The sequence below is a fragment of the Sycon ciliatum genome, chromosome 5, assembly GCF_964019385.1.
Source record: "Sycon ciliatum chromosome 5, ocSycCili1.1, whole genome shotgun sequence".
In the NCBI taxonomy this organism is placed as follows: domain Eukaryota; kingdom Metazoa; phylum Porifera; class Calcarea; order Leucosolenida; family Sycettidae; genus Sycon; species Sycon ciliatum.
In genome coordinates this window covers 25,346,042-25,373,819 of record NC_088647.1, presented here as the reverse complement: position 1 = coordinate 25,373,819, position 27,778 = coordinate 25,346,042, and the positions used below count along the sequence as shown (strand labels likewise).

The 27,778-nt window shown below is 46.7% G+C and overlaps 2 protein-coding genes across 5 annotated transcripts; one reads left to right on the top strand and one right to left on the bottom strand.

Annotated features, from left to right (window-relative positions):
- The first annotated feature begins 1,455 nt into the window (after positions 1-1,455).
- LOC135818153 (uncharacterized) lies at positions 1,456-24,234 on the top strand. Of its 4 annotated transcripts, XM_065331494.1 has the most exons (10): positions 1,456-1,623; positions 5,196-5,499; positions 12,878-13,234; positions 14,623-15,084; positions 16,073-18,465; positions 19,512-19,581; positions 20,264-20,805; positions 21,400-21,561; positions 21,716-21,875; positions 23,239-24,234. In XM_065331494.1, the coding sequence occupies exons 2-9, from the start codon at positions 5,199-5,201 to the stop codon at positions 21,860-21,862; spliced, it is 4,434 nt and encodes a 1,477-aa protein (XP_065187566.1). In that variant the 5' UTR covers positions 1,456-1,623; positions 5,196-5,198; the 3' UTR covers positions 21,863-21,875; positions 23,239-24,234. The 4 variants fall into 4 exon arrangements, with proteins under 4 accessions (XP_065187566.1, XP_065187565.1, XP_065187564.1 ...); XM_065331493.1 differs by lacking the exon at positions 1,456-1,623 and having other exon boundaries at positions 5,123-5,499; positions 21,403-21,561; XM_065331492.1 differs by lacking the exon at positions 1,456-1,623 and having other exon boundaries at positions 5,123-5,499.
- Positions 24,235-24,454: 220 nt separating this feature from the next.
- Positions 24,455-27,426, bottom strand: LOC135818154 (uncharacterized). Its single transcript, XM_065331496.1, has one exon. The coding sequence runs from the start codon at positions 26,962-26,964 to the stop codon at positions 25,042-25,044; it is 1,923 nt and encodes a 640-aa protein (XP_065187568.1). The 5' UTR covers positions 26,965-27,426; the 3' UTR covers positions 24,455-25,041.
- Between the last annotated feature and the right edge of the window lie 352 nt (positions 27,427-27,778).

The window sequence follows — 27,778 nt, the reverse complement described above, 5'->3', positions numbered from 1 at the left end:
TGCAATGTGCTGATTCTTGAAAATATGGCATCACTTGACACTTCAAAGTTTTATTTCAAGAGTTACCTTCGGTAGAACCTGCTCAAAATTGCTACACAGTACCATTATTAGATTATGATAGCATAACCATCGAATACAGGTCAAGTCCAGTGTCAAATACTTGTGGGCGGGGCTAATATGTGGGACGTGTGCGCTGAAATGGGATGATTCCGAAAAGAGAAAAAGGTCACCTTCTAGCAGAATTCTACCCACTTCTAAAGCTTATGCTGGTATTTAGCAAGTATACTACTGTCCTGATGTTGGACATCAAGAAAAAGGGGGTAACTACGAGTGCTACGGCCAAAAAAGTGGTTTTCCGGTGTTTTTTGGCCTAAATTGGCAATTGTGAGTATGCTATGTTTGGCCCCTCCCCCGAGTGAAACCGGCCGGTAGAACTTGATAAAATTTTGTCTTCGTACACTAGGTATCCTACGGAACAAAGTACAATCGTTTGTAGCCACGTTTCAAACAAAAAAAATTTGGACCCGAGGGGTAGGAGCCACCTTAATTTGCTGGCCCAAAATCCTATATATAGGATTTGAAAATGTGTGCCTTTTATGCCGTTGTTATTGGTCATCACGACCAGTAATAACGGCATAATGGTTTTCATGGAAGTTGTAAATATGTTTGAGGCATGAATGTTCACATTTTAGATTCATAGGGCGATAACATTTCTGATGAATATCCATTTTCAGCAAAAATTGGAAATTTGAGCATATTTGTTCAGCTGCTGTCATGGAAAGGACTGAAGCAGTGAATGTGCAGAAGAACATTGCAGGTGTGGTTTCATGACGACATATCGCACATGCCGTCATGAAACTACCAGTTTTAAGGATAAAACAAGGTCCAATAAAATCTCAAATCCTATATATAGGATTCGAAAAATAGGGCACAGGCCTTAGTAATATTGGGCAAGGAGATGAGCCTGAGATGTTAGTGTTTGAAAAAATTATCTTATTCAACTCTCGATATCTACTAAGACCTAGCAAGGAAGAATTGGTCACATAATTTTCTCTATGCTCGTGCCACACCCATTTTGAGTTGAAAAATATGACCAAAATCCTATATATAGGATTTAGCAAATTAAGAGATACTTAAAGCCCGGTCAAGTGCACGAGGGAAACCTCTCCAAAACTTGGCAAAAGGCTCGCAGCGCGTGCGTGCGTCGTCGAAAAGATTACGTCAACAAAAAATTCCGCCGTGGGCCAACCCATCCGCGAGTTGCACACTCTTGTTTATCTACTCTTGATACTATAATATACTACGACTCCCTGATATAGACCCCTGAGCTGCGTCGACATAATTATTATTATAAAGAAGGTGCAAAGGTCACAAACCCCATGAACTCTGGCTGATGCGCATGTAGAATCTATGAATAGAAAGCATGGTCAAGGAAACGACAGCAGAAGAGAAAGCTCAACGGTAGGGAAGCTTGACTGCAGAAATGAAGAAAATAATGCCTTACTAGAGAGAAGAGAAACTTCCTTGAGAATTTCAAGGAAGTTGGATGAAGGCTAGAGAGAAGAGTACTCAGTAGCGACGGGAAAGAAGTTCTGCTGGCAGAAGACTTCACAGAAAAGAAAGGTGAGAGAATCATAGAAGACCGAACGAATATAGCACAGACAAAGTCCACCACCGTTGAAATCAGGGAGTTGTATTCCCTGGTTGAAATTCAACAAATCATGGTCATTCTTGTCAGTGGCGTGCACCGAGTCTTGAAAAGGGGGTTTCCAGAGTTGGTAAATTTCTATCTGGAGACCCACTGTATAATTAATTATGTATTTGTGCACATGCGCATCCCCCGAACATCCCGTCGGAGATAACGGCGAGGGCTAGGGAGGAGGGGGGATTCAAGGTCAGTGGTACAGCCCCCCCCCCCCCCATGGACACTGGTGCTGATGAGATGTGGGGCTCCTTCGACTGCTAACATGCCCGCACCAACGCGTCTGAGAGGGAACCAAGTCCAGGGGTAGAAAGGACAGACATAAGAGCCTAATGAGGAATTGAGGGAGGGGACGATGTTACATAGACATGTTAGTATAACCGGCAGCAGGATAAAACGGGTTACCTTTTACATCATGACCAGCAGTTACATGCATTTGCAAAAAGGTGCAAAAGGCAATGTGCACATATACATGTTTGTCATATTGAACACGTACATGTAAAGTTTTGATAGGCCTAGCCGCCCAGGCTACACTACAGTCTGTCCCCGGGGAAAATCGCGGAAAAACCCGGCAAAAACCGCGGAAAAAACGCGGCATAATATGGCATAATTTGCGGTAAATATGCGGTGAATATTATTGATATGCGGCAAGTTTGCAGTTGATAAGTTATGAGGCAATTTTCAGTGAGTATGTAGTGAAATCAATCAGTTACAAGTCTCTGGTGTAAGCACTCGTCATATTTGAGTACAAAGCCGCCACGATGAGACGTTGCTGACCGAACAGTGCACTATGTGTACGTGTAGTCCAACAAAAAAGTTCAAAAAACGCGGGGAAAATCGCGGAAAATGCGGTCTTTTAAAAATCGCAAAAACGCGGAAAAAACGCGGCCGCGGAATCGCGATTTTCCCCGGGGACAGTACAGTCTAAACAGGTACTTCACTAGTCCACTCCAGGCATGTTCGTTTCATCAAAACACTGCTTACATTCGACGTATCTTTCTTTCTGTTCTTATGATGAAGTTTTCAGCATGTACTGGCCATGTTCCTTATCATGCTTATGATTTCAATCAAGAGTTATGGACCTTGCTTCGATGGAAACTCGCGAAAGAAAAGCGAAGCCCCGCGTCCTTGAGGCGCGGCCGGAGCAGCGCTTCGTTCTGCAGCAGCGCAAGTGTATCACGGACGCACATTTTTACGTCTTCCAGTCGACAAAGCTTTTGACGAACATCTCTGCTGCGCATATGAGCAAGAACAAAAGGCTGTGGAGATCTTGATTTGAGTCAACAGTTTGGAAGGAGATTTCGTCAATCATATCCAAGGTTTGAACTGACTTGCATCGCGCGTGCTTGACTCAAATTTCGAGACAAAACGGATTTCTTGAACATCATCGCCAATCTAGGAGCAGGCCAGAGCTGGAGATCGATCCCTCTGTAGCTACTCTCCATTGAAGAAAGAGATAATAATGTGTTTTGAACTGCATGCAAAGCAACTCTCTCTCTCTCACTTCGAAAAAAAGGACATAGTCACTGTACTGTAAACTGCCCAACGATCAAACCGTATCCACAATAACCAATCCAGTAGGCACCAACCAATCCAGTAGGCAAGGTTGCCCGAAAAAAGGTGGTTTCCACTTTCCAGACACGAAAAACTCATACGGTGCACGCGCCTGCTTGTTGACGAACTTTCAGTCTGAAACTCTGTGCTGTGATGCTCAAAGTCAGACGTGTTTTGAAGATGATGGGACCTAATGGACTGGACCCAGAGACAATAATTATACTGCAACCTACAGATACAGTGCTGCCAGACCTCTACCTACGTGTACATTATGTTACTGTCCCAGGTCGGCCATTTTGAAAGAAATGATGTCATTCCTTACACACATGACACAACCAGCCCACGTGCAATCATGAATATCACCTCAGTCTCTCTCCCTCTCTCTCTCTCTCTCTCTCTCTCTTGCTCTCTCTCTCTCTCTCTCTCTCTCTCTCTCTCTCTCTCTCTCTCTCTCTCTCTCTCTCTCTCTCTCTCTCTCTCTCTCTCTCTCTCTCTCTCTCTCTCTCTCTCTCTCTCTCTCTCTCTCTCTCTCTCTCTCTCTCTCTCTCTCTCTCTCTCTCTCTCTCTCTCTCTCTCTCTCTCTGAGCCTCTCCGAGTCTCTCTCTCTCTCTCTCTCTCAATCATTCAATCAATCAATGTCTTCATTGTACGATGCAGGGAATGGCAGATGTTTGGTGTGACGTAGTCAGACCAATCTATGGGTGGCTTTTCCACATCGGAATCACCGTCAAAGAGCATGAGCAGCTTCTTGGGGGATTCAAGCATCTCTCTCTCTCTCTCTCTCTATCTATCTATCTATCTATCGATCTATCTATCAATCTATCTATCTATCTCTCTCTCTCTCTCTCCATCTCTCCCTCTCTCTCTCTCTCTCTCTCTCTCTCTCTCTCTCTCTCTCTCTCTCTCTCTCTCTCTCTCTCTCTCTCTTGCTTGCTCTCTCCAACACAGCTCCACATGTTTTGTTTCAAGCTCCGGAGTCCACATGATCACGGCGCAAAAGGTATACGACGAAAAAAAAGATACGGGCTACTTAAAACTCGAACCGAAGAACACAGATTGAACGGAAGGCTGAAGGAAATAATCAAGCTCAAACAAATTTTAATAGTCTATCGTGCTCTGCTCAGCTACTTTCCTTGCTTTGCCAAAGCTTTGGGCGGAACATATCAGTAGACGGCAACGAAATTCCTACTGAAATTCCCATCCTCAAATAAACAAAAACTCAAGAAGGAAGTCAGCGGAACGGCGTCCTAGCAGACTCGGCGGAATTCAGCCGGCCACTTGCTGGCTGAATTCCGCCAGCGGAAAGTGTCCGCCGTTCCGCGATTTCCATGGAAACCGCGGACAAATTCCGCGTGGAATGGCGGAGTTTTGCTCGGTGTGACCACGGCCTAAGATTGGGGTGCTATGTTTGCATTTTGCATCCTACACATAGATCCTTGGATCCTTCTACTGACAGTTGCAACCCATAGGCATTTACTGTAGCTAACTGGTTGGTAGGTGACAGCGATGCAAATGACCAAGGGTCCTCAACGTCTGTTCTTACCATCCAGGAGCGACACTAACTCACCCTGCTGTCTGGAGTTGGCGAGGTGTTTGTGGGTGCTGGAAAAGGAGTGTCACTGTAAATTGGTATCACTAGTGATGTTTAGGCTCGAAGAGCTCTACACATTGCAGTGCTCTTGGTGCACAAACTTCATTAGCCTCCCCAAGCTCAACTGATGAGGGAACGTGCAAACTTTACTTTAACATTTACAACAAGAGCCATCCACTCTATTATTGAGAAACACGTTCAGTTTTTAGCAGTTCGGATTGTAGACATGCCCGTGGTCTGCCCTCCCTCCCCCCCCCCTCCCCCTCCCCCCCCCCTCCCTAGTACTAGTATGCAATGCAGCTGCAGTAATTTGTAGATTGGCGGATTGACTATCTTTTAACAATGCAGGCGATGGCCGACTTTTGGTACGACGTCATCAGGCCAATCTATGGATTGCTGCACCATATCCGACTCGACGTTCAGGAGCACAAGCAGCTGGTTCGTGGATTCAAGCACCCGAAAGGACTCGACCCCAACAGAGATCCTGTCATGGTGACGGTCACTGCATTGCTGGATACTGGCACGGAAGGGGGCATGAGACTGATTGATGTGCTTTCCAGGAGTCCGCAGCGTTGCAACCAATGTATTGCTGATTACCTCCAGAAGACATGGGATCTCCGTGTCCGGGCAGGTCCGGAAGCAGTCACAAAAGGTAGAGTACTACAGCCTAACAAGTTTGCAACCACATGTACTAGAAGTACAGTCAAACCTCGTTAGGACGAACTTCAAAGGACCGAACAAGTTTGTTTGTCTCAGTATCCGGAGTTCTTCTTGTCCAGATCTGACAAAAATTGATATGCATATCATATGGATTGTATTTATGTGGAGGTGCATGCTGTGGCAAATGTAAAACCGTTTTTCCTAACATAGCACAGCAATAGGTAAGTACAATGTGCAATGACACCATTACATCCGCCTGGTAACATGTTTTGCCAGTACAATTAGTACAAGAGGCCTCGACTATACTATCGGAAAACTACAGCCAGCGTACCCACGGGGACCAAAAGTTCGTACTACACGCTGATTTTGTTCAAATCACGCTTGAAATTAGTTCGTCTTCACGAAAGTTCGCCGTACAAAGTTCGCTGTAAACGAATAATTTTGACTTGATATGATGCCTAGCCAACCATAGGATTCGCCCTAGTTCGTACTAAAGGAAAGTTCACCTTATCACTAGTTATCAGTGTTCGTCCTAACGAGGTTTGACTGTAGCATCTTGTAGGGGAAGTCCAGTCCTATTTTTTCTTTGCTGTGTATGGAGAGCGATGAGAAATGGTGGTTGGTGAAAACCGGGGTGAAATTCTACAGTGGGGAGGCACCGACATATTGGTGTCATGGCCGCATTCAAGCGGGTTTGTGACCTGGCTTAGACCAGTCTAGTGGCTACCCAGGTAGACGACCAATATAGTCGCCATCCAATTTAGCTAGCTCACACAGAACAACAGGCTTCTACTTCCACTTGAACAGTGTTTATTGAACCGTAGCAATACTGGATCGAAAGATCAAGCATGAAGAGTCAAAGACCCAGAGCAGGGGAGAGTCAGAGTGACTTTCCCAGAATCCAGAGTGAATCGAAGGAGTAGTGAGCTCCCCGAGAGTCGAGGATGAATGTTAGCAAAACAGCTCCTTATAATTATATGCAACATTATCCCATAGTACGGTAGGAAACCATGGATTCAGCCAATCAGCAGCCATTATAACCGGGGAATATAGCACGATATTCCCCGGAATTCCGGGGAATATACATTCGTACACATCCGTACCACCTTTGACCCCAGGCGTTCTATGTACAAGTACGCTGGTGCACTGCCACTGCACCAGACCCTGCCGCAAAGGCAGTGCCTGGTACGGTAGCAGTACTCCAGCGCACGTAGAACACATGGGATCCATAGACACACAGACGCCACATGCGCTTGCACAATGCAGAACAAGAATACTTACGTGCGCTTTTTTTAAATTTCTTAAACTGTGTGCTTGCAATTCAACAGTACTCGTACTGTCAATGTATGATGTTATTATTCTATTGTATAATATTGTCCTAACAGCAAAGTCGAAACATGAAAGGCCCACGATGGGAAAGAAGAATGACTGGCATCATCATTAAAATTTGAGAAGAATAAGCCGCAGAGTATCTAGAACGAATTACAATTTATCCCCGTAGCTATGCAAAAGACGTTACTTCAGTAACATCTGGCGCTAGCCAGGGTTCACATAGCTTTAATTCTGTGTTTGTTTGTTTGTTTGTGCCATCGGCATGCCTGGCGCTACCCCTTTCCTGTCCCGTACCGTAACATCAAAGACAGCTGGCCAAAATATTCAAATAAGGCTTTCAAATGCAAGATCATAACGTGGAGCAACTTGGAAGAATGAGTATGTATGCGAAGTGTATCGGGGGAATGCATGCAGGGCGATAGTGTAGGTTCGAATCCTAGGTTATGTCTTGAAAAACGAGGAGAAATGAAAAATTTATAACATCCCTATGCTTTTTTGCCTAGGTCATCAAGGTGGTCGACGGTGTCGTATTACCCTCGAATGCAAAGAGAAAGTTTATTTCTTTCGCTCACGGCACTACGCTATGCTTTTTTGCCTAGCTCATCATGCATGTTATTCGGACAGATGGAAACTGTTTGCAATACAATGATGTAGCCGGCGATCAGTTCGTTGTGGTATGATTGGGAATTGTAGCCATTATTATTTTCTGGTTTTAGAGTTCGTATCGGAGCAGCCGCTCTGCAATTTGAATCGAGCCGTCATGGTCGACGTAAAATATTATTTACGTACACAGGCTCGGGGAGCAAAAGTCGCTCTGTCCCATAAGCTACCACATACCAACTAAATACAAAACCATGCACTTCACACGAGCTGACTTGCACGCGAGGCCCTTTTCACGAACTCAGACAAAGGGATTGGTCTAATATAACGCATGTACGAAGTCACTAGATTACACTCGCATCAGAGATGAAGGCGACAGCGCCAGACATCAATACGGTGTTGTATGGTATAAGGATGTCGTATAGCATGTCGTACAACAGTACGATGAAATTGTGGGAGAAACCAGCGACCGCTTGGGAACGATGAACATTACAACAGTCTTATTGCGAGTGATAGTCAGGCCAAGTTTCTGAAGATCAGTAGCGAGTGCTATCACGAGCATTATGTTAGCATTACAAAAGCATAGACAGGATGCGTATTATAGGAAACCCAAGTTGCTGAAGATCAGTAGTCATTGCTGATAACGTGCATAAAAACTAAATCCGCAGCCTCTTTTGCTGTCGGACCGGATGCATATTATAGGAGACTGCAAAGTCATGTAATGTGCTCAGGCGCGTGCGCCGGTGCCCTTCAAGGGGGGGGGGTTCCGGGGCCTCCCCCGAGAAAATTTTCAAAAAATGAAGCAAAATCCTGCATTTAGAGCGAAAAGGGGGGTTCCGGGCACCCAGGAACCCATACGGGGCACGCGCCTGGTGCTCCACAGGCAACCATGCATTCGGCCGTCAGCAACAGTTAAGCACAAGCACACTATCATGGCAAGGACATTATTGTATTATTGTATTGTATTGTATGGAATATAATTTTACCTCATGGGCTCAACAGGTCAATGTATTACTACAAAAAGGCCAGAAAATCCGATTATAATATAAGGAGATATAAAAAAGGAAAAGAAGGAGCAAACCAAAAGTGGATGAAGTGAGAGAAAATAACAATCCGCAATAAATTCTGCAATTACTTTTGCCTGACTCATATTCAAACTGATTGAAACGTTTTTGCAATACAGTGTACAATGATGTAGCCAATCAATGGAAAAAAACATTTCCATCAGTTCTATTAACATGCATGATGAGCTAGGCAAAAAAGCATAGCGTAGGGCCCTGAGCCTTGCCCTCTTGTTTCGAAATGGCATACTCTATATAGCAGGACATTTTCGGACAAAGCCGAATTTTGACCTTTCGTACGGATTTTATTTTCGTACAGTGCTGCATGCTAAATGCACGTGTTCGCAAGCAGTACGCATGTATACTATTGTATAGTGTACATAATTTCACATGAACAAATTTAGTACAGAATGTATTTTAGTACAAAAGAGGCCATGTACGAAATTGTACGAAAATAAATTCCGTCCGAAAATTCCTGCCATACAGTACTAGTATATTACCATACAGTTTCCTTCGTAACTGATAAATAATGCACTTCAAAATGCACCTAAAGTCCTAAACCTAAAAGGCGAATTCTTAGCTGCATGTGTAAAGCATCATTCACAGTACCCATTGATAGCACTTACTTCTATCTCTAGTCTAAACTAGCCATGGAAGTTTGTTTCAACGGCAGCTCCAAAGCTCCACAGATTCAGCTACATATAACGTGTATTCCACGAGCTGACGAGCGAACATACTACTTCAAAATACTGTGAAGATTTGTTTATCTATTTCAGTATTTTGGCTCCCCATTGTCCCAAAGAAGTCGAATCTCTTTCAAACTTTGGTATGGGACATATGGCACCCTACCGGTATCCCCACTGGAAAAAATCCTGGTACCGGTAATAACTATGAAATTCATTGTTGCAGAGATACAAGAGTGAAATTGGCTTTTCCCCATCTACTCCCATACAAAGTCTATCTCTCTGACGTCATAAATCCGGCCTGGTCTGGGCAAGTTTATGACGTCATCATGATGTCACCAAATTTAGTGCAAACGTCAAGCTGGTATAACTCTGGAACGCCTGCTCCGATGAACCCGGGACCTTCACCATTGGAATCAGTGCATTTTTGCTACATGTTGTGAAGTTTTCATTTTAGGGTGAGCTTCCCCTTTAAAGGGGAAGTTAAGGCAAAAATTAAAATTTCACCAGTTGTAGTCTTCGGGGTGCTGAGTCGAATGGTCGTGGTCCGAGGAAGCTGAGACGCTCCCTTCCTACTTGAATCCCAATCGAACTCACGCACTTCCACCGAAACTGGGTGACTGCGCCCTACGAGATGGGGATTTGTATGCAAAATGTCACTAAAAGCGCCATTTCGTTCTTATAAAAGCACGGATGACCGCGATTGGCCCATATGTTGTAGTCTTTTGGACGCTGAGTCGACTGGTTTTGGTCCGAAAAGGCTGCGATGCAGCGTTCCTCCTTTATTCCCAATCGAACATGGTTGAACAAGTGGTCACGTGCTCCTGGGTGCCCAAATCACCTGGTCACCACGCCAGCAGGTGACAACTTTCACACCAAGGTTCAACTCGAGTTCAACTCGAGTGACAGGACTGCACCCAAAAAAGGTCAAACAGGCTAGTAAGTTGTACCCTGCAGGCACGGTGACCAGGTGACTGGCGTACGCAGGAGCACGTGACCGCTTGTTCAACCATGTTCGATTGGGAATAAAGGCGGAACGCTGCATCGCAGCCTTTTCGGACCAAAACCAGTCGACTCAGCGTCCAAAAGACTACAACATATGGGCCAATCGCGGTCATCCGTGCTTTTATAAGAACGAAATGGCGCTTTTAGTGACATTTTGCATACAAATCCCCATCTCGTAGGGCGCAGTCACCCAGTTTCGGTGGAAGTGCGCGAGTTCGATTGGGATTCAAGTAGGAAGGGAGCGTCTCAGCTTCCTCGGACCACGACCATTCGACTCAGCACCCCGAAGACTACAACTGGTGAAATTTTAATTTTTGCCTTAACTTCCCCTTTAACAACAAAAGTTTCATGGTTATGTCCGGAGATACATGTATTCACATGTGAACTTATGCTGTGTAAGGCTGCAACCACACTAGGTACAAAACCACGTACAAACGGCATTACAGTAGAAATCGTCATGCCGACGCGTGCGAAATGCAAAATGCGCTTTGTAGGTTTTCAGCAACTGGCGCACCCCTGTAGAAAGCCACGTTTGTCGTTTTCGTCGTTTTCGCGGTCCATCTCCTGTGTACAACTTTGTTTTTGTACCTGGTTGTCGTACATAGCATCAGCATCAGCATTGTTTTTGAATTTCCCGGTCTTTTCCAGCGCATGGCACACGCTTTGGTACGACAACGTCACGTGCTGGTTGCGTGAAAACGTCATCTATGCAGACCAAAAAGTGTAGTGTGGTTGCGTACCGACTTGCACTGAGATATGCATGAAAATTTGTACTGTGATTTTTACGTAGTGTGGTTGCGGCCTTAGGCCCTCATCAGACTACGTACATAGAAAATCCAGTACAAAATCACATATAACCTAAAAGGCAACATTTTTCCATGCCTGCATTCAGACTACACATTTTACATGCAATATACAGGCAACCTTTGACCCTACGAAATTGCGCAAGGGGCCTGGGATGTGTGAAAGCAGCGGACATGCACGCGACAGTCGTACCCGGGTACAAAGTTCGTACAACTGCCTGGTGAAAGTACGATAAATGCGGGAAAGTTGCCTTGTACAAGGGTTGGCACCCTGCCTGAAAGGATTGGGCAGCTTTTAGGCTTCCCGCCAGATTCTTGTTGTTGTCTTGGAAACTTCTATGTAAATGTGACTTATAGGCTGTTTTGTACCTAGTCTGAAGAGGGCCAACGTCACATCCTCATGATGTCACTGAATCCAGGCCACAGGTACATTTTTGAAAGGAAAGATAATTTCAAAGGTTGCTAACTGTGGACCCTGTTTGACTGGGAAGCCATGTATTGCAGCATCTTTTGACCTAGACTACCCAATCGGTGTCTTGATTTTAGGCCTCGACCAAACATGCTAAAAAAAAGAGCATATGCTCGTCGCATATCAGGGAAAACGTCCATAATATGCCAAAGGCTTAGCAAGATATGCAAAAAGATATGCCCAAATATGCCAAAATATGCTCGACATAAGCAGAAAGTGTAGATCATTTCAGTAAAATTACAATCTTGCAAGCTTGGAATATTCATTGGCTTCACGGCTCTTGTGCTTATGGTGCAAATCAAAACACATGCGGAATAGTATGGCTGGGGTGTGTCCCCAGCAACGGTAGCGATAATGTTCATCCATGCGGAAATGTAGCAAACGCCTCAACCATTCCAAATTCGTCCATAAAAGGCAGTTCTGAATGCATTTTGTCCATAATATGAATGTTTTGTCCTCATTTTCTTCAGAATATTTGAATTATATGATGCCTTCATTCCAATATTCCCTTTGTCGCTCAATATGCCATAATATATGAACAGTCTCACAAAATATGCGGAAATATGCGCAAGCATATTTGGTCGAGGCCTACTTGATTTGCTACGCCCTCTGAAACGCCTTTACGCCATGCTTCAGAAAGTGTGTATCTCATTTTGCACGGCCCAGTTTCAAGTTGCATGTACGTTGGATACATGCCTACATTCTCAGCTCTAAACGACAACCTGGCACAAACTCAAACTTTTTCTTCAGCTCAGCATCGCCACCTCCTATGCAAAAATTCCGAACATGTTGTCGCATGGCTGCTGGGACGAACAGTCTTTGTGCTGTCCTCGTTGTCCTCTGGAGCTATACAATGTCGACATGTCTTTGTCTGGTGATCATCATTCCCTAATTCAGCGGGCTCCACAATCGGGCAGTTTTTACTTTCAAAACTGTATGTGGGGCTCATTGGACCAACTCAGTGATGGAAGCAAAATTACGCCGATTTGTGTAGCACAAGTTTGCTTGAGGAAATCTGACAAACAATACATCCCTGCCTCCTCACACCAAGACCATTCAACTCGGCTTGCTGACCCCTACTAGAATCAGGCCCACCAGAACCGGTGCGATTGGTCAGGTTAACGCCGGACCAACTTTGTAGCTACCATCGCATGTTTACTGCTGAGGAGGGCATAAGTACCCGCCATAGTACTGTACACAAAAGTATGAAAGACTATTGTACAACCGGACCAATTGAAAACTGCTTCCGGTGGTTCTGAGAATGGATGAGTCATACTAGTGCTTTGTCGAAATAGGTTCTGAAATAACTACCAGTACATGCATCAACGCTGTGTGTGCATTGTTGATGAGGCAATTGTGTTTTGGTAGTGAATAATTACGTTTAATGAAAACATGGCTCTGCACTTGTTGTTGACAGATCCATGGTGCACTTTGTTCGCCGGCGTCAAGCATGAGATTGCAGAGTTGCTGTCAACAGTTAGGCCAACTGTACTGCAAGGCGTCCTCATTGAAGCCCTAGACCGCTACTCCTGTATTTCCAGTGAGGCGTACTCAGGATGTGCTGCATCTCTACTGACCCATGGTGAAGATAAGGAGGCTGTCAAGAAGAGTTTAGAAGAAGTCATGGATAACATGCTGGACAATGGCACTGTTGCCAGTATTTTTGGACTCTTAGCGCTGGTGCTTGGCCCAGCGGTTGTCCAACATCTTCCACTTGGATTTTACCAAAGATTATTCTCCAAACTCGGATTCTATGGTGTGGATCTCAGAGCAGGTAAGTAATGAAACACAACATTTCGAGCTGAGCTGTGACATACATGTAGCAGTGTTACGAAAAAAAGCATGTGCCTTCTAGCAGTTATGTAGTGTGTGAAGGAGCGTCGACATGTGGCGGCCAATGGATGCCTGCGGGGCAGAAATCTTAACCCTTTTCCGGCCGATAAATCACATCACAGAATGAAATTTGCCGCAGTTTTCCAAAATGTGGACACACAACGTGTCATAACGTTACTTGAAGTAGTATATCTTGATCGAATTTTTACGATTTTGGGCTCCCTGGAAAGATCTCAAGAGGAACAGTTTGAGCTCAAACTCAAGTCAACACACACGACGGGGCCAGCGCAGCAGCCCAGCGACAGCGCTAAGAAGACCTTAGGGTCTGTTGGGAATGCCCAAGTAAAATAATAAAAACAATACAAATACAATACAGCGCTCCAGGGCTGGAATCGTCCTGAAGATCAATCCTCATCGGCCATTTCACTCTCCTTGCACCTATCAATCTCTTTTTTTTTGTGAAGATCCACTCACCTCCCAAGCGCAATTTAAATCCGTGTTCCCGTAGAAACAGCCGGCGGAAATGGGGAAATCCCCAAGTCAATGACAGGCAGACACACTTTCCTAGCGTAGTGCCGTGACTCAACTTCAAAGCACTGTAGCACATCCATGGTACGTCCTATCGCTTCGCCGATTGCGGCGATGGAATGGTACGAGCTTCCTCTTCGATTTAGATATTTTAATAGTCAAAAACAGCTAGATGTTGACCAAGTTATTGTCGTTTGAAGTTTCGAACACATATGTTTGAAACTTGTATGGCTGGCCCGCAAAGGGTTACGGCTGAGTTGTAGTATGATGGTTTGAAGACCCACAATTTGCAGTAAAACAGTCCACTAGATTGAAGAATGACAGCTGTCATGACAAACAGTGGCTGTGAAAACAGCTCCAAATTGTGTAGTAAAAAGAAAGTACCAATAAGTTACAAGTTATGACTAAACAGTCCACCAAGGTAACAACATATTATACTGTTAGATAGTCGTTACCTTGGTGGACTGTTCATAACTTGTAACATGTTGGTCCTTTCTCTTTCCTTCCACTTTGTGACCCGAGTACCAGCATTGACATTGTCCTCTTTATAGAGTGGAATTTTCTAAGTTATCTATGGTGAACGTTTTCCATAAAAAAAGATCTGGCATAGTCAAACTATATGTTTGGGTGTTCAGTTTAAGACAACCTGCAACTCTAGTCCAGGGTGGCAGCCTGTCATTAGCTGGCTGAAAGGTCGAATTAAACAGCAAGAATATACGCATGTAAGCACCAAGCTCATGGAACACGTTTCACAGAGCTCACACAACTGTCCTCTGGTGGTTTCCTCTATTTCCTATGCAGTTTTCAGAAATAGATATAATCAAGTGTGGCCAGTACAGGTTGGTGCGCCTGTTCAGTTCTTTTCGGAAGTTCTAATTCAACCAGCAACCCAGCCGTTGGCCAATCTTCCATCAGGACATGCATCTGCCATTGCTCCATCTAGAGCTGTATCCACACCAGGCACTGGAGTACCGTTAGCATCTGCATCTGAAATGAGCTCATCCGCAAGAGCAACATCAAGACCTCCGTCTCAACCGGTCCCTGCTGATTCTCAAGTCGCACTTGCTGCATCAATTGGACCAAGTCCAGCAGTTAATCTCGACGCAGTACCGAAAGTCAATCTCTGCAGCACAGATGGAGAATCGGAGAAGGAGACCAGACCGGAGCGGTCAACGTCAACACCACCGCCTACTGCAACAGTCTCCACTAAGCGGAGGAAACGACGAAAGGCAAAGGCAATCAAGCTGAGAGCTACCCCACCAGGTCAGTAGTCTGGTACAAAGTGTCACGAATATCCTGTTCAAATCTGCATGAATAGCTTGTACAGTGCATTGCCGCTAGCATGGCCAGTAGGTATGACCATCCTATGGCTATGGCTATGTCGGTGCAAGGATCTGGTCACAAATGGGAAAACCCCGAATGTGTGAACTGATGATACGAAGGACGAAGTCGGTTGCATAGAAGGACTTGCATTATGCATATGCAGCATATCTAACAGAATTTCGTGTCGCACACAGTGTTCCAGGGAAAGCATGGCACACTACAACCTCCGAAGAAGACCACTCTGATTACAGGACCATCTGGCCCAGAGGACCACTGCCAGCGCAGTACCCAGGGTCAGATGTTGCCAGTTCACGTCATTTAGTCCTGAATAAGGGGATTGCTTGCATGCGTGGGTGGGCTTTGTGGATCCATGGAGTTGTCAGCTTTAGTAGGTTGTCCTGTAGTAGATTTCAGCTCCAACTAAGTTTCAACAAAGTCCGATGTCAGAATTCGCATGGCACCTGTAAAACTATCTCAAAATATGTGCTGAGGAAAACACAGTCATTCTCGTTAGGTTAGTTTCTTCATCCATATGTTGTAGTATGTTGTTGTATTATGTGGTGTTGGTGCATGTGCGTGTTGCTGCTGTGTCAAAAGCAGCCATCGTCTTGAGTTCGTCATGTCCAACTTGTACGTGTGCGCCCGCGCGTGCGTGAGTGTATGCGAATAGAAATGTGTGTTCTTGCGTTTATGAGCTTTGTCTTAGTAGCACCCACAGAAGATGAAAGAAAACTCAGCCTGGGATATGGGTCCTTTAATTTGAGGAAAAACACGATTATAAGTTTTACTCAGCACGCAAAGGGTACACAAGCTTCTGGTAACGGAGGAAGCAGTTCCTGGTCTTCGAGCATTGGTGTGACATGGATTGCACTGAATTATCTCTTTTGTTTTTTTGTTCGTTCTCGATTTTTGTTTTCTGCCGTCACAGAGTGCTTGCAAGGCGTGAACACTGAAGCTTATCAGAAAGCTCTCCAGAATGGAAAGTTTGCTATCCCGCATGGTCGATTGCTGGTGTGTGGAAAAGGCAGAACAGGCAAGACTTGTCTAGCCATGTCCTTGCTGAATATGCTGTTCAAAGTGGTGGTGGACAGCACGCTTGGCGTTGAGCTCAAGAAAGCTGTCTGCACCGTTGAGCAAGATGGCGATCACTACGCATGGCATATCGAGAAGGATGAATTTCACTTCTTCTGTCTGCTGGCTCAGAAGCTGATTGGTGACTACATCAGAGATCCCAACACGAATTCCGACCTCAGTCCACAAAGAAACGAGGCCACCAAGTCTGCTGTTACATCCACTGAAGATGATCCTGCTGGTAGTGCGACAGTGGATACTCTACCGGCAGTTTCAAGTACAAGTTCTTCTGCTACCGAAGACTTGGAAAAACCAGTGACACCAGAGCATGACAAAGACTCCGATGGCAAGTCACCTGCAACCATTGTGGTCGAAAAATGCAGGTCGGACCAGAAAACATCTTCAACGGACACATCGCCTACTGATGGGGCCCATCGCATGGAAACACACACAACGTCACTAAAAGATGGAGATAGCGGGACTGAGGAACGCAGTCGGAATTCCTCTGAGAGCACAGTACATGGACTACCCGCCGATGCAGACATCCACTACTACTCCAACCAGTTCCTGTCATCCATCAGCACTGGATTTGAGGAGAAATTTGCTGAACTGGTGAAGAAGTTTGCGTTCCTGGAAATCTGGGATTTCGCTGGACAAGAACTGTTCGCAGCAGTTCAGCATGTTCTGTTCTCAGCTCTGCGCTGCGCCTATTTGGTAGTGTTTGACGCATCTGAACCTCTGCAGGACCCACACGTACCCACCATGGGTCAGGACGGTAGGGAGATTCACATTCCAGGCACCGCTGGCGCTACCAACTTCGACATCTTGGAGTCCTGGCTCAATGTCATTTCACAGGTCATTGGTACGCAAAGCAAAGCTTCTGCTCCTCTCTTCATCATCGGAACAAAGATCGACAAGATTCCAGCTGAGCAACGAGGTGAAAAGCTCGAAGAAATCAAACATTACATCAGGAGTAATGCAAGAGGAAAGTTCTATGAGAACTGCATCGATGCTATTCTGTTCGTAGATAACACTCTGTCTGGCAGCGGGGAGCAAGATAAGAGTGTTGTGCAGCTGCGACGACGTATCATTGAGTCGCTCACTAAGCAGTTTGTATATCCAACACCACTCATTTGGCTACCAGCGTCGTTTGTACTCAGGGAGCGTGCCAAGGCCGAGAAAGTCTCATGGCTCTCTCTACACGATGTGGAAATTGTTGTTCGGAAAGCTTGTGAGAAGTCACCCCAGCCTGTGAACATCAAGGATATGCTGGCATTCTACCATGATCTCGGTCATCTGAGGCACTATGCCAGGAACACAAAGCTGGCAGATACGGTGTTCACCGATGTGCACTGGTTGACCAATGTCACCAGTTTGCTCTTCTGCCCGCAGCCCAAGGAGGACCAGGAAAAGCTTTTCCGTGAGCAGTATGATTTGCTGGCAGAGCGTGGCATTCTGACAGAGAGCCTTGCCAAACTGCTGTGGAAACAACATGGTGAAGTTGAACAGACACAGCGCTACACAGAGAGCCAAGAGGACCGTGATGTGTTGTTCAACGTGATGCAGGAGTTCTCACTGCTGTACGACACCAAACAAATAATGGCCATAGAGAGCACCGGTGAGCAAACACGCAAGTTCTTCGTACCCTCAATGGTCACCCTCATGTTGGAGAAGCCGATTGAACTGCAGGAAGCGCAGAAGTCGCCACCAATCTTCCTGTGCTGCGAAGAGCGCCAGTTCTTCCCAGGCACACTTTTCTGGTGCCTGTTGGTTCGTTGCTTGGCTCATTATTGCCCGTCAGAGGACCCGGTTCTGTACCACAATGCTGCACAGATCCTATGCTATGACAACTTCCATGTTATCTTCCAACACTTCCAGCGTGGAATCCGTGTTACTGTTGAGCAACAAGGTGACGCAGCAGCCATGGTTGGATGCGATGATGAGGATGATGGCTACCCCAGAAGCATACCAGAAATGTGTGACGAGCTTCTTCCTTTCCTGGAGGAGGAACTCCAGGATCTGAAGGCAAATGGTTTGGAAAATTTGAAGATCCTAAAGGCGGTCATCTGCCGCTGTTCGTTGAACAAGAAGTCATGCAAGCGCCATGACCAACCCAACTGCCACGAGCTGGAGTGCGTACACTTCATCCCACTCATCGACAAGAAAAAGCCGCGGTGTCCTAGGAGTCAGGTTGCCCAGGATGAATCGGCTCTAGCAGATTTCTGGCCTATACCAATGACCAAGAAGTCGGTGAGTGCATGGCCTGGCATGGAAAACTACTGTATTCTAAAACCTTAGAAGATTTTTGACACATACTGTAAGACATAATATCATTATAACGAGTTCCAAACCTAATTAACGATCCTGCAGTCTTCAGGCATATCCACACATAACACATATGAGGAATTACAGCCTCAACAGAACTTATTATAGCGAAGAAATGTCACTCGTTAAAACGTTAGATGCACGCCTTACAGTACCCACCCCTTTACCGTAACACGCATTTCTTTCTCAAAGATCTCAAAGCTTTCTTGCAGCGAGGTGATCTGGTAACACACTGCATAATGCACATTTGCTTGGACTATATAGGCACTGGTGCATGACCACATGCGGCTGCATGGACAGCATACACCGTGTCACATTTGCAGGACAGACTTCATTGGACACTTGATCCGTCCGCTGAGTCCAAATCCTATGACTTAGGCAAGTTTTCCTTTTCTCACTGAGTTGGTGTTATTTTTCACGATACCCTCCACACGGGGCCGTTCTGAAACCTGCTACACATTTGACTCCCAGTAACAACATGTCTTATTAGGGCTTCGCTACCCTTTTCAAATGCAGTTCCTCATCTCCTATGATACATCAACTTACAAGGAAATATGTACTAGTATGCGTGTCAGTCAAATTCACTGATTTAAGGGTGTGCAGCTCATTCTCCCGGAGTTGCACACTCTTGTTGATGTACTCTGGCCATCGCGTGCCTGCATCACGTATTGTACCTGCACATTAGAAGGACTCGGTGTTCCACTGGCTCACTTCAAGACTAGCAAGATCTAGGCATTCCTAACTAAGCAGCACTTGCTCGTGCGTGATGCTTGTGAGCCAGTACATTCTACTTCCAAGCGACATGCAAAGTGTGGATGTATGTGTTGTGCACTGTGCTTGGATGGATTCTTGCTTTCGCACCGATGAGAGATGTGTGGGTGTCTGCCATTTCAGAGGTTGCATTAAAAAACAGTGTCCGGTGAATGACAGGCACCCATCTTCTTTTTGTGTTTGCTTGTTTGATTATACAGGCAAATACCAGGACAGTAACTCATACAACCAGCTTGCTTCTGGATGAACCTACAATGCCTGGTCCTAGTTGTAAGTCATGCATCAACAACATGAATCAACATTGCACTCTATTTGATGGTAAGATTTGGACAGCTAAGAACCACTTTGAATCTGCAGAGTCCGGAAACTCAATATATTCCAACAGTTCTGAAACCAAGATTGTGCATAAACGTACTTGATCTCCGGATAGGTAGCTGCTTTGACTTTCTTAGGTTTCAACAGCGGAGATCAGAGTGACTGGCCGAACCGATCACAATGAGGTCTTGTGAATAATAAAGCATTTTAGAAGTGTGAGTTATGAAGTCTGAAGAAAATGTTGAACGGTATCTGCTGGGATGACGACTACACCATAGCTCAGTGGTAAGAACATCGCTGGCCTCAAGCGAGGGTCCCTGGTTTGAGTCCTGGTGGTGACAGTCAATTTTTTCTTCAGACTTTTCCCGTTTGCATCTTTCCCTCAAACCAGTGAATTTGAAAACTGCTGGGTAAAATGAAATAGTGGTCAGAGCTGGGTGTTGCTGTGCCACCATGCTCCTTTATTGTTTCGGTACACAACCATGCAGTACTCAGTCTGATCACCCATACCACATGGTCTCTTTGCTATGAAGATGTGTTCCTTTTGCACAGCAAAGAGACCATGTAGGGCTGCGCTGGGGCGTGCCACTTCTTATATAGTTTACAGCCATGCAGTTTGTTGTTAATGTGTCTGCAGGTATTGCTGCACTTCCGCAACAAGCCCCTGAGGCCAGTGTGTGTACGGCAGAGGACTACAGGCGAGCACTGCGAAAGCACTATGCAGTTGTTCAGAGCAGTCTGAAAGTGGACATCATTGGTTTCGCTAAAAGGCTTTACTCCGAAGACCACATTACCAAAGAGTGTATCAAGGAAGTACGAGCCATGCTGAAGGCAGATCGACAGGTGGAGGCTGCTGACCATATGTACGTTGCCCTAGAGGACCTCACCGATGCAGGCCTATGCTTCTTTGTCGAAGATGTCCTGGAATCGCAAGGCTTGTCGGAGCTAGTGAAGACATTCAGGTCATGTCCTGGCCCTCGCAAATGTTCCCTGAACCCTGAAAGTCTCCACCATGGAACTACTAGCGTCAAGTCCGCACCACGAGTGGTTCAACTTCGCCTCACGGCCACTGACGCCAGTACTGGCATGCATGGTGCAGAGGTTGCAGCAGTGCCAGCTGTTGTCTCTGACAATGGTGAGGTTCGCAGCAGCAGCAGCAGCGACAAGTGTGAGGCTGTGGTAAGTATGGTGAATGTATTGATTCAGGTGTTGTGCTGCTGCCACAACGTACAAAATCTCCAGAACCGAGGCAATGCTTGTACATGTACTTCAAAACTCCAACTTATCCAAGTATTACTATGGGCATTTTGTATTCAATTGTCCACTGCAACTGGTCCACTGCACATTGTACACTTCAAACTGTACACTATCCTGTGTGGCTGGGACCTGTGAACTGTGTTTTCCTCCTTGCGGCTTGATCCTTGAGGGCAGTGCCATTCCAATAGATGCAGAATAGTCGGTCTGGCTGACTTTGTACGCGAACCATGAATTTCATTTTATATTGATTTACCATCAAGACTCTTACCTGGACGAAAAAATCAGTATGTCTTCGACTCCTTGTACATTAGAATGAATTATGATGTTGAGACAACTTGACAGTTATAATGATGTGGTGCCTGCACCTCTGTTACAATAGAGAATAGGTAGGCACAGTAACACCAATCAATCTCGGGGCAGGTAGCTGATAGGGGGAGGGGGAGGGAGGGGGGGGGGGGCGCAGCACACACTTTCACACTCTCTTTTCCTCTCCTCCCCTGACATTAAACCATGCAGCAGATGACTCATTTGCACCAGATAATTCTCCAACAGCGTCACCTAGATCTGAAGAGCAGCCTGAATGTGGAAGACCACATCCTTGACTACATGTATGAGAAGGAATTCATATCGAAAGACCTCAAGTGCAAGATTGCAGAGAAATCCAGTCAGAAAGATCAGGTGAGAATTCTGCCACATGTACTGTTCTTGCACATGCATTCTTATCACTCAAATTCTGCCGGGCTGTGTGATAGAACTGTGCTTCTAGTGTACGGGCTGCAAGTTGATGCTTGGTGGTGGTGTTGTTGTCTGCCCTGTTGTCTAATGCGCTTAGGCTGATTGCTTCCTCACTGCCCTTCCTGGTTTGGGCTCAGCGGCATTCGATCACTTCATTATTGCTCTGGACGGAAGTGAGACGCTAGTTCACCGTGATCTTGCGCAGATGCTGAGAAAGAAAGTTGAAGAGAAGACTTCAGAATAGGCCTTGAGTGGTTGTAAGTTAGAGTGCTTCATCCGAACAAACCTCCTATGTGCTTGAATGTGACAGACAGCTGCATTTGCAGCAATGCACTCATCAGGACCGGCGGAAGCAGCTTTCGATTGGTCCGGCCATACCCTTGTCTTTCATATCCCGTAATGTCGCGTATAAAACCTGGTGCTTACGGCCGTATAAGCCGGGGTTCAAACCATGCTTCTATTCAAAACATGCTTCTACGTCAAAATCTTCCGTCTACACTGTACAGTGCACATTGTCATGCATGTAGTGTGCACATACATGTACTTGCACGTATGCTTCTATTCAAATCGTGCTTCTGTGCCATGGCGCTCTTCAAACAAATCGGCTTCTATACGGGTCATGCTTTTATACGCGACACTATAGTAGTTTGTGTATGATATGGAGGTCAGGACACATGACCACCTCAGTATTAAACACACGTTGGCGGCCAAAACGTTGGTCCGGCCATGGACCGGTTCCGCCGGGCTGCTCATGAAAGGATGTGTGACACGTAGATGAGGCGCGTAGCTCGTGTGTAGTCGGCGTAGTCCGATCACCACACCAGCAAATAGCCGTCATAGGTACATGTACGAATACTACATAGTCAACATAGGGGGGAAAATCATGGCGACAATGAGGTGACCAGTGGTACAAGGTCACCACATCACATATGTGCGAGATACTCCCCTGTCATGTACTAGTACATGTATCCATGTACGATTTAAATGCTTACTCTGCTTTCAAGGGCACACCGAACAGAATACACGTACGTAACTCCCGGAGATGGAGCCCGTGGCAAAGCTTTTGTGTGGTTCGTAGCGACTCAACTTTGCTGCATCACACTCCGGGGGGGGGGGTTTACATGGTCAGGTTACTGTACATGTATCACAGAGGACATTTCTGTTTGTTGCCGCTTGTCGCACGAACGGTGAAAATGAGCACAAATCCCCCGTTATCACCTTTATAGTGATTCGGTGGTTTGAAAATGAACCTACGATGTGGCAGGATATCCTATGATTCATGATGACCTAGACAACCCAACCACTTCACCGTATGAGTGGCTGTTTGCAGCGTACTGGTATACATACTTTTGGTCACACGTAATCCGTGTGCAAACTTTACGTGTACGCACCACGTGTCCACGTCATACCCTCAGTGACCCATGGATGTGTGGCTAAACGTCCACTTCCAACCTGTAGTCAGTACCTGTGTTGTTCTCATACTACATGCACACTGGGCTAGTATCTGCAACACATTGTTCTTCTTTCTCGTGTTTTTGTTTTTTGTTCTTGTTCTCCTTGTTCGTCTTGTTTCTGCTGCTGCTGTTTTTGTCGCTGTTGCTTCTGCTGTTTCTGTTGTAGCTGCACTAGCGGTGGGTTTTGTTGGTGTTCATACCAGCCTATAGGCTATAGCTATCATCACTGTAGCTATGGGAGCATCCCTACTTGCCGACAAGGACCACTCTGTTCTGCGGAGGATTTCAGTACCGCAAACAAGTTAGATTCGGTTGAGGCCTGTGCATCCTCTTGTTTCTGCTCACAATATCCAGCTTGAGAATGCTAGATTTAGATAATGTTTTCTTGAAGCCTGTAATAAGTAGAATGCACTACTGTTCAGGATCTGATTGCTACGATCGTACTACAGATTGTGTCTACTGCATGTAGCTACTCGACGCCATTTTGCAATAAATTATGCAAAGCCAGCACGCACTTCATGTCGTGTTGTTATTTGGAGTGATGAGTATTGAGTAAAGACAAGTATACGTGCGAATATTCCTTTTTAAATTTGCATTTTGTATCCATTGATTGATTTTTACAATTGATTTTGGTTTTTTGGTTTTGGATTGATTTACTTTTATTTCATTTTCATTTTCATTTTTTTTATTTTAAAACTTGCCATATTTTGCGTGTGCATTTTTTGCCTTCTTGTTCTTTTTATTCCATGGCTGGTAGCCCTCATTCATTATATTGGTTGACACCATGACTGTCATCCATGAATTGAGAATACTAATACTAATAATAATAATAATAAATATCAACTGTGTTACCACAGAGCTTTGGTATGAGTTCACATTAATCGCTTTTCTCAGAGGCTCTGCTGTAAGCATGCACTTCATTAAACATAGCCTCACAGTTGCTGTTTCCACACACATGCACACACAACACAACCACGCTTCATAGGCTGAGGCACATGATAAGCATTCTTCAGAATTTAAATTTATTTGAAGCCGTGCTGAAGAATGCAGGGTAATCCAATCTTGCCTGGCTCTTTCCTATTTCTTATTTGAATGTTCTGCGATAGTCTTATTCGGGAGAATCCCAACTAAGTGTTACTTGCTCCTTCTTCGGCACACCAGATCACTGCAGCTACCTGCTGGTGATAGTGAAGAGAGCGTGTGCATGCGCGTCGAGAGGTGGCATGAACATGCAGCATATCTGCGCCTGGTCCGTCATCAGCTTTGGTGGTGCATTTCCATGGGTACATCAAAAAGTCACTCCGGGGTTTGTACTCGTACTCATCTGGCATAAATAGCATGGTGCAACGTACTGTATCCGTACAACAATGTTTCTTTCCCACTGAACACGCAAACCCTTGTTCTGGCAAAACGAATCCGTTGGATCCAGTCAACCTTGCTCCCGGGGCAGGGTTGCCCGGGTCCAAATCTGGTGGATCTGGATCCAGATCTGACCAATCGATGAATACAAATACGGAAGTAGAGCATCGTAGACCCTACGACTCGTACGTACCGGTATCTGGATCCGACCAAACGCTAACGGATCTGAGACTGCGGCCAATACAGGCCCTACAGCCTTACATGCATGGCTGAAAGTAAAGTGTGGCTAAAGAGCATGCACGTACTGTGCCACTTTAAAAGTGATAACGGGAGATTGTGTTCGATTGTATTCAAGCGATGTAACGGACTGTCTGGCGTGTGTTTCGCAAAACGAAATCCAGGTGATTGAGAGAAACAGAATTTCCGTATCCACTGTTTCAGCTTTGCCCCATTGTATATTGAAGCCAGTACTTGACATGCACACGACATTGTAAAGAAGTAAGTTCAATCCTCTCAGCCCATTGTGATTGGCAACAGAAGTTTCGACTGTAAATTTGACGCCTGGCTAAGATTTCGAAGTGATGTATGATGTTCGTACAGTTGTGATGTGTCATTGAAATTCACAGCTGCCTGGCCCCGGAGGAGCGGACCTGGCTAGGTCGTTATGCACAGCCGCTGCTCCATAGCCACGCATGTTGAGTAGGCAACGGAACCTCACAAGTCGGGGCAGGAAGCTGCCGGTGGAGTTGGCCCACACAGGGCTCCAAAGGCGCTCTGCGACTGCTGCTGCACGCGGCCACACTGTATTGAAGAGGTCCGAATCATCTACTGTCTCTCCCCACATACATGCCTCACCGCCCAGCATCAGCTTCTGCTGCTTCGGATCAGTGATTCCCATGAAGGGATCGTTCATGTACATTTTCTCCCAGCTAACGCTCAGATGCGGCAGATACCAGGTGTCCGAGTTGCTCAGGATGCACTGATAGCCTTCGGCCACAATCTTGGCAGCGGTCTTATGACTAAGCCACACCTGGAAGATGGTGTCCTTGTCGAGCGCGCCACCGAAATGGTTGAACACCTCCTCCCAGTGGATGCTCTTGCGGCCGAGCGAGCGGGCCAGTGCGTGAGTACGCTTTACAAAGTACCCATATGCATCATCGGTCGTGTAGTTCTTTTCTTTAAGCCAGTTAGCCACGGCCGGTACGGATTCCCAGCAGTTTGCACGCACCTCATCCCCTCCCAGGTGCATGTAGTCGTCCGGCCACAGACCCTTGCTCTCTGTGATCAGCGTCGAGATCAGATCAAACGTATCGTTGGTGGCTGGGTTCAGCGGCGTGGTGCAGCTCGGCGACGGGCAAACATTTGGGTAGCCAACGCACCAGGACGCGGCGTGGCCGGGCGTGTCGAACTCGGGAACGACGCGGATGGCGCGCGCCCTGGCGTAGCGCACGATCTCCATCACGTCACCGGGCGTGTAGACCTCGTGCGGCGTGAACGCGCCCTGCACCAGCTTGGGCAGGGTGCGGAACTGCATGGGAAACGACTGGATGTCCACGATGTGCCAGTGGAACACGTTCAGCTTGGCGTGGCTCATCGAGTCCAGAAAGCGCTTCAGCATGCCAACGCTGTGATAGTGCCGCGACGTGTCCAGCAGAATGCCGCGGTGCGCGAACCGCGGCTTGTCCGTGACCAGCAGCGGCGTGTTGACAATGTGATAGACACCGGTCAGGTAGTCATACTGTATTAACTGGCTCAGCGTCTCCATGCCGTGCACCACACCGAACACGGTAGCGGCCGTCAGTCGGGCAGTGCCCTCGCTCGGCACGATGAGCTCATAAGACTCGTCCGTACCGAGGCCCAGGGCCAAGCTATTGGACGAGACGGCGATCTCCAGCGCTGTTAAACCACCGGTGAAAGATGGCGGTGAGCTGCGGTGTGTGACGACCAGTCCCCAGTAGCGCTCCACGGCATCATCAATGAACTGCCGCACGTCCGGGTCTGTCGACGTCGTAGTCACATTGAAATCACCCTGCAGTACGGAATTCCCTGTGTCCACATGCCACGATTCCGGTAGAGGCACAATGGGCACTACTGGCGAAAGGCCAATAGTCTTCCGATGCCGTGTCTTTCTATACAGCACCGAACCGTGCTGTTTGGTGAGGCACTCGGGGTGCAGCCGCTGTTTCAGTACGCCCCTGTTGTTGTAACCCAGGCACTCCGGGTCGGCGTTGCACGCGGCGCGCACTGCTCGCCCGCCGTGCCCTTCATCGGCATCGGCCTCATCGCCCACTCCGGCACTCACACGTCTCAGACTCAGATCGGCCTGTTGGCATGTGGAGTCGATACCAGCCAGTCGTAGATAGTGCAAGTCGTCAGATCCAGCTGCTGCTGCTGCTGCTGCGGGCGTGCGTTCCTTCTGATGATGGTGTTCGTCTCCAGGACCCAGTGCCAGTGGGGATGCCTGCGATTGCAAAGTACATGAGACCACCAAGAGCGAAATGAATACCACTCGATTCCTCGACGCCATGCCCATGATGCGTCGGTTTTACTGACGAGTGATGCTTCGACTCCGTTCGAGCAACAGTCCAGAAACAGGCCGGGACACAAGACAGCGCTAAATCGGGAACGACGTGACTTCGAAGCTCGCAGAATCTACGGATAAGATTTTTGCAGTTCAGTTTGCAGGTGCTGGATTCTGCAGATTCTGACAGATCCGAGAGCAGTGAAGGACTTAGTCTTAGGTCAGTTAGGACAGAGTCGGTCAGTGAGTGATATTATTATGTACCGTTGGAGTAAATCATGCCAGACTGCACTGGTTGAACTCAGCTCAGGCTGACTGGTGTGTTGATGCACATCGATTTCGCTTTGCCTTGCTTGTGCGTCGTGTCTGTTTCATTCGCTACGCACAAGGGATGAAGATAGCTACGCTAGACGTAACGTCTACTAACGACGAAGCAAAGAAAAGCATCTCGATGGCATATGGACAGGGCCTAAGCTAGCTAGGGCTACACGTATGTATTATGTAAGGCTGTCGTCTCCGTCGCGGAGTGTCGACTCACCGATCATCACGTGCTAAACAGGAGTCGGACGCGTGACTGCCATCAGGCTACAGGGCAGGGCTAGAAGTAGTAGGGGGTGGGAGGGGGAAGCTCGGAGCCTCCCCTCCCCAGCCCAGGCCAAGATATTCTCCTTACCCGAACCTTTGGAGAGTTGTAGCTACCTTGACACACTAGTAACACAACTCCCTGGTAAGGTCACGCATGTGAGAATCCATGCAGTGGAAAAGGATACTAGTAGTGTGAGGACAGTCAGGTGAGTGCAAATGCCAGGCATGTGCCTCCTCTGCC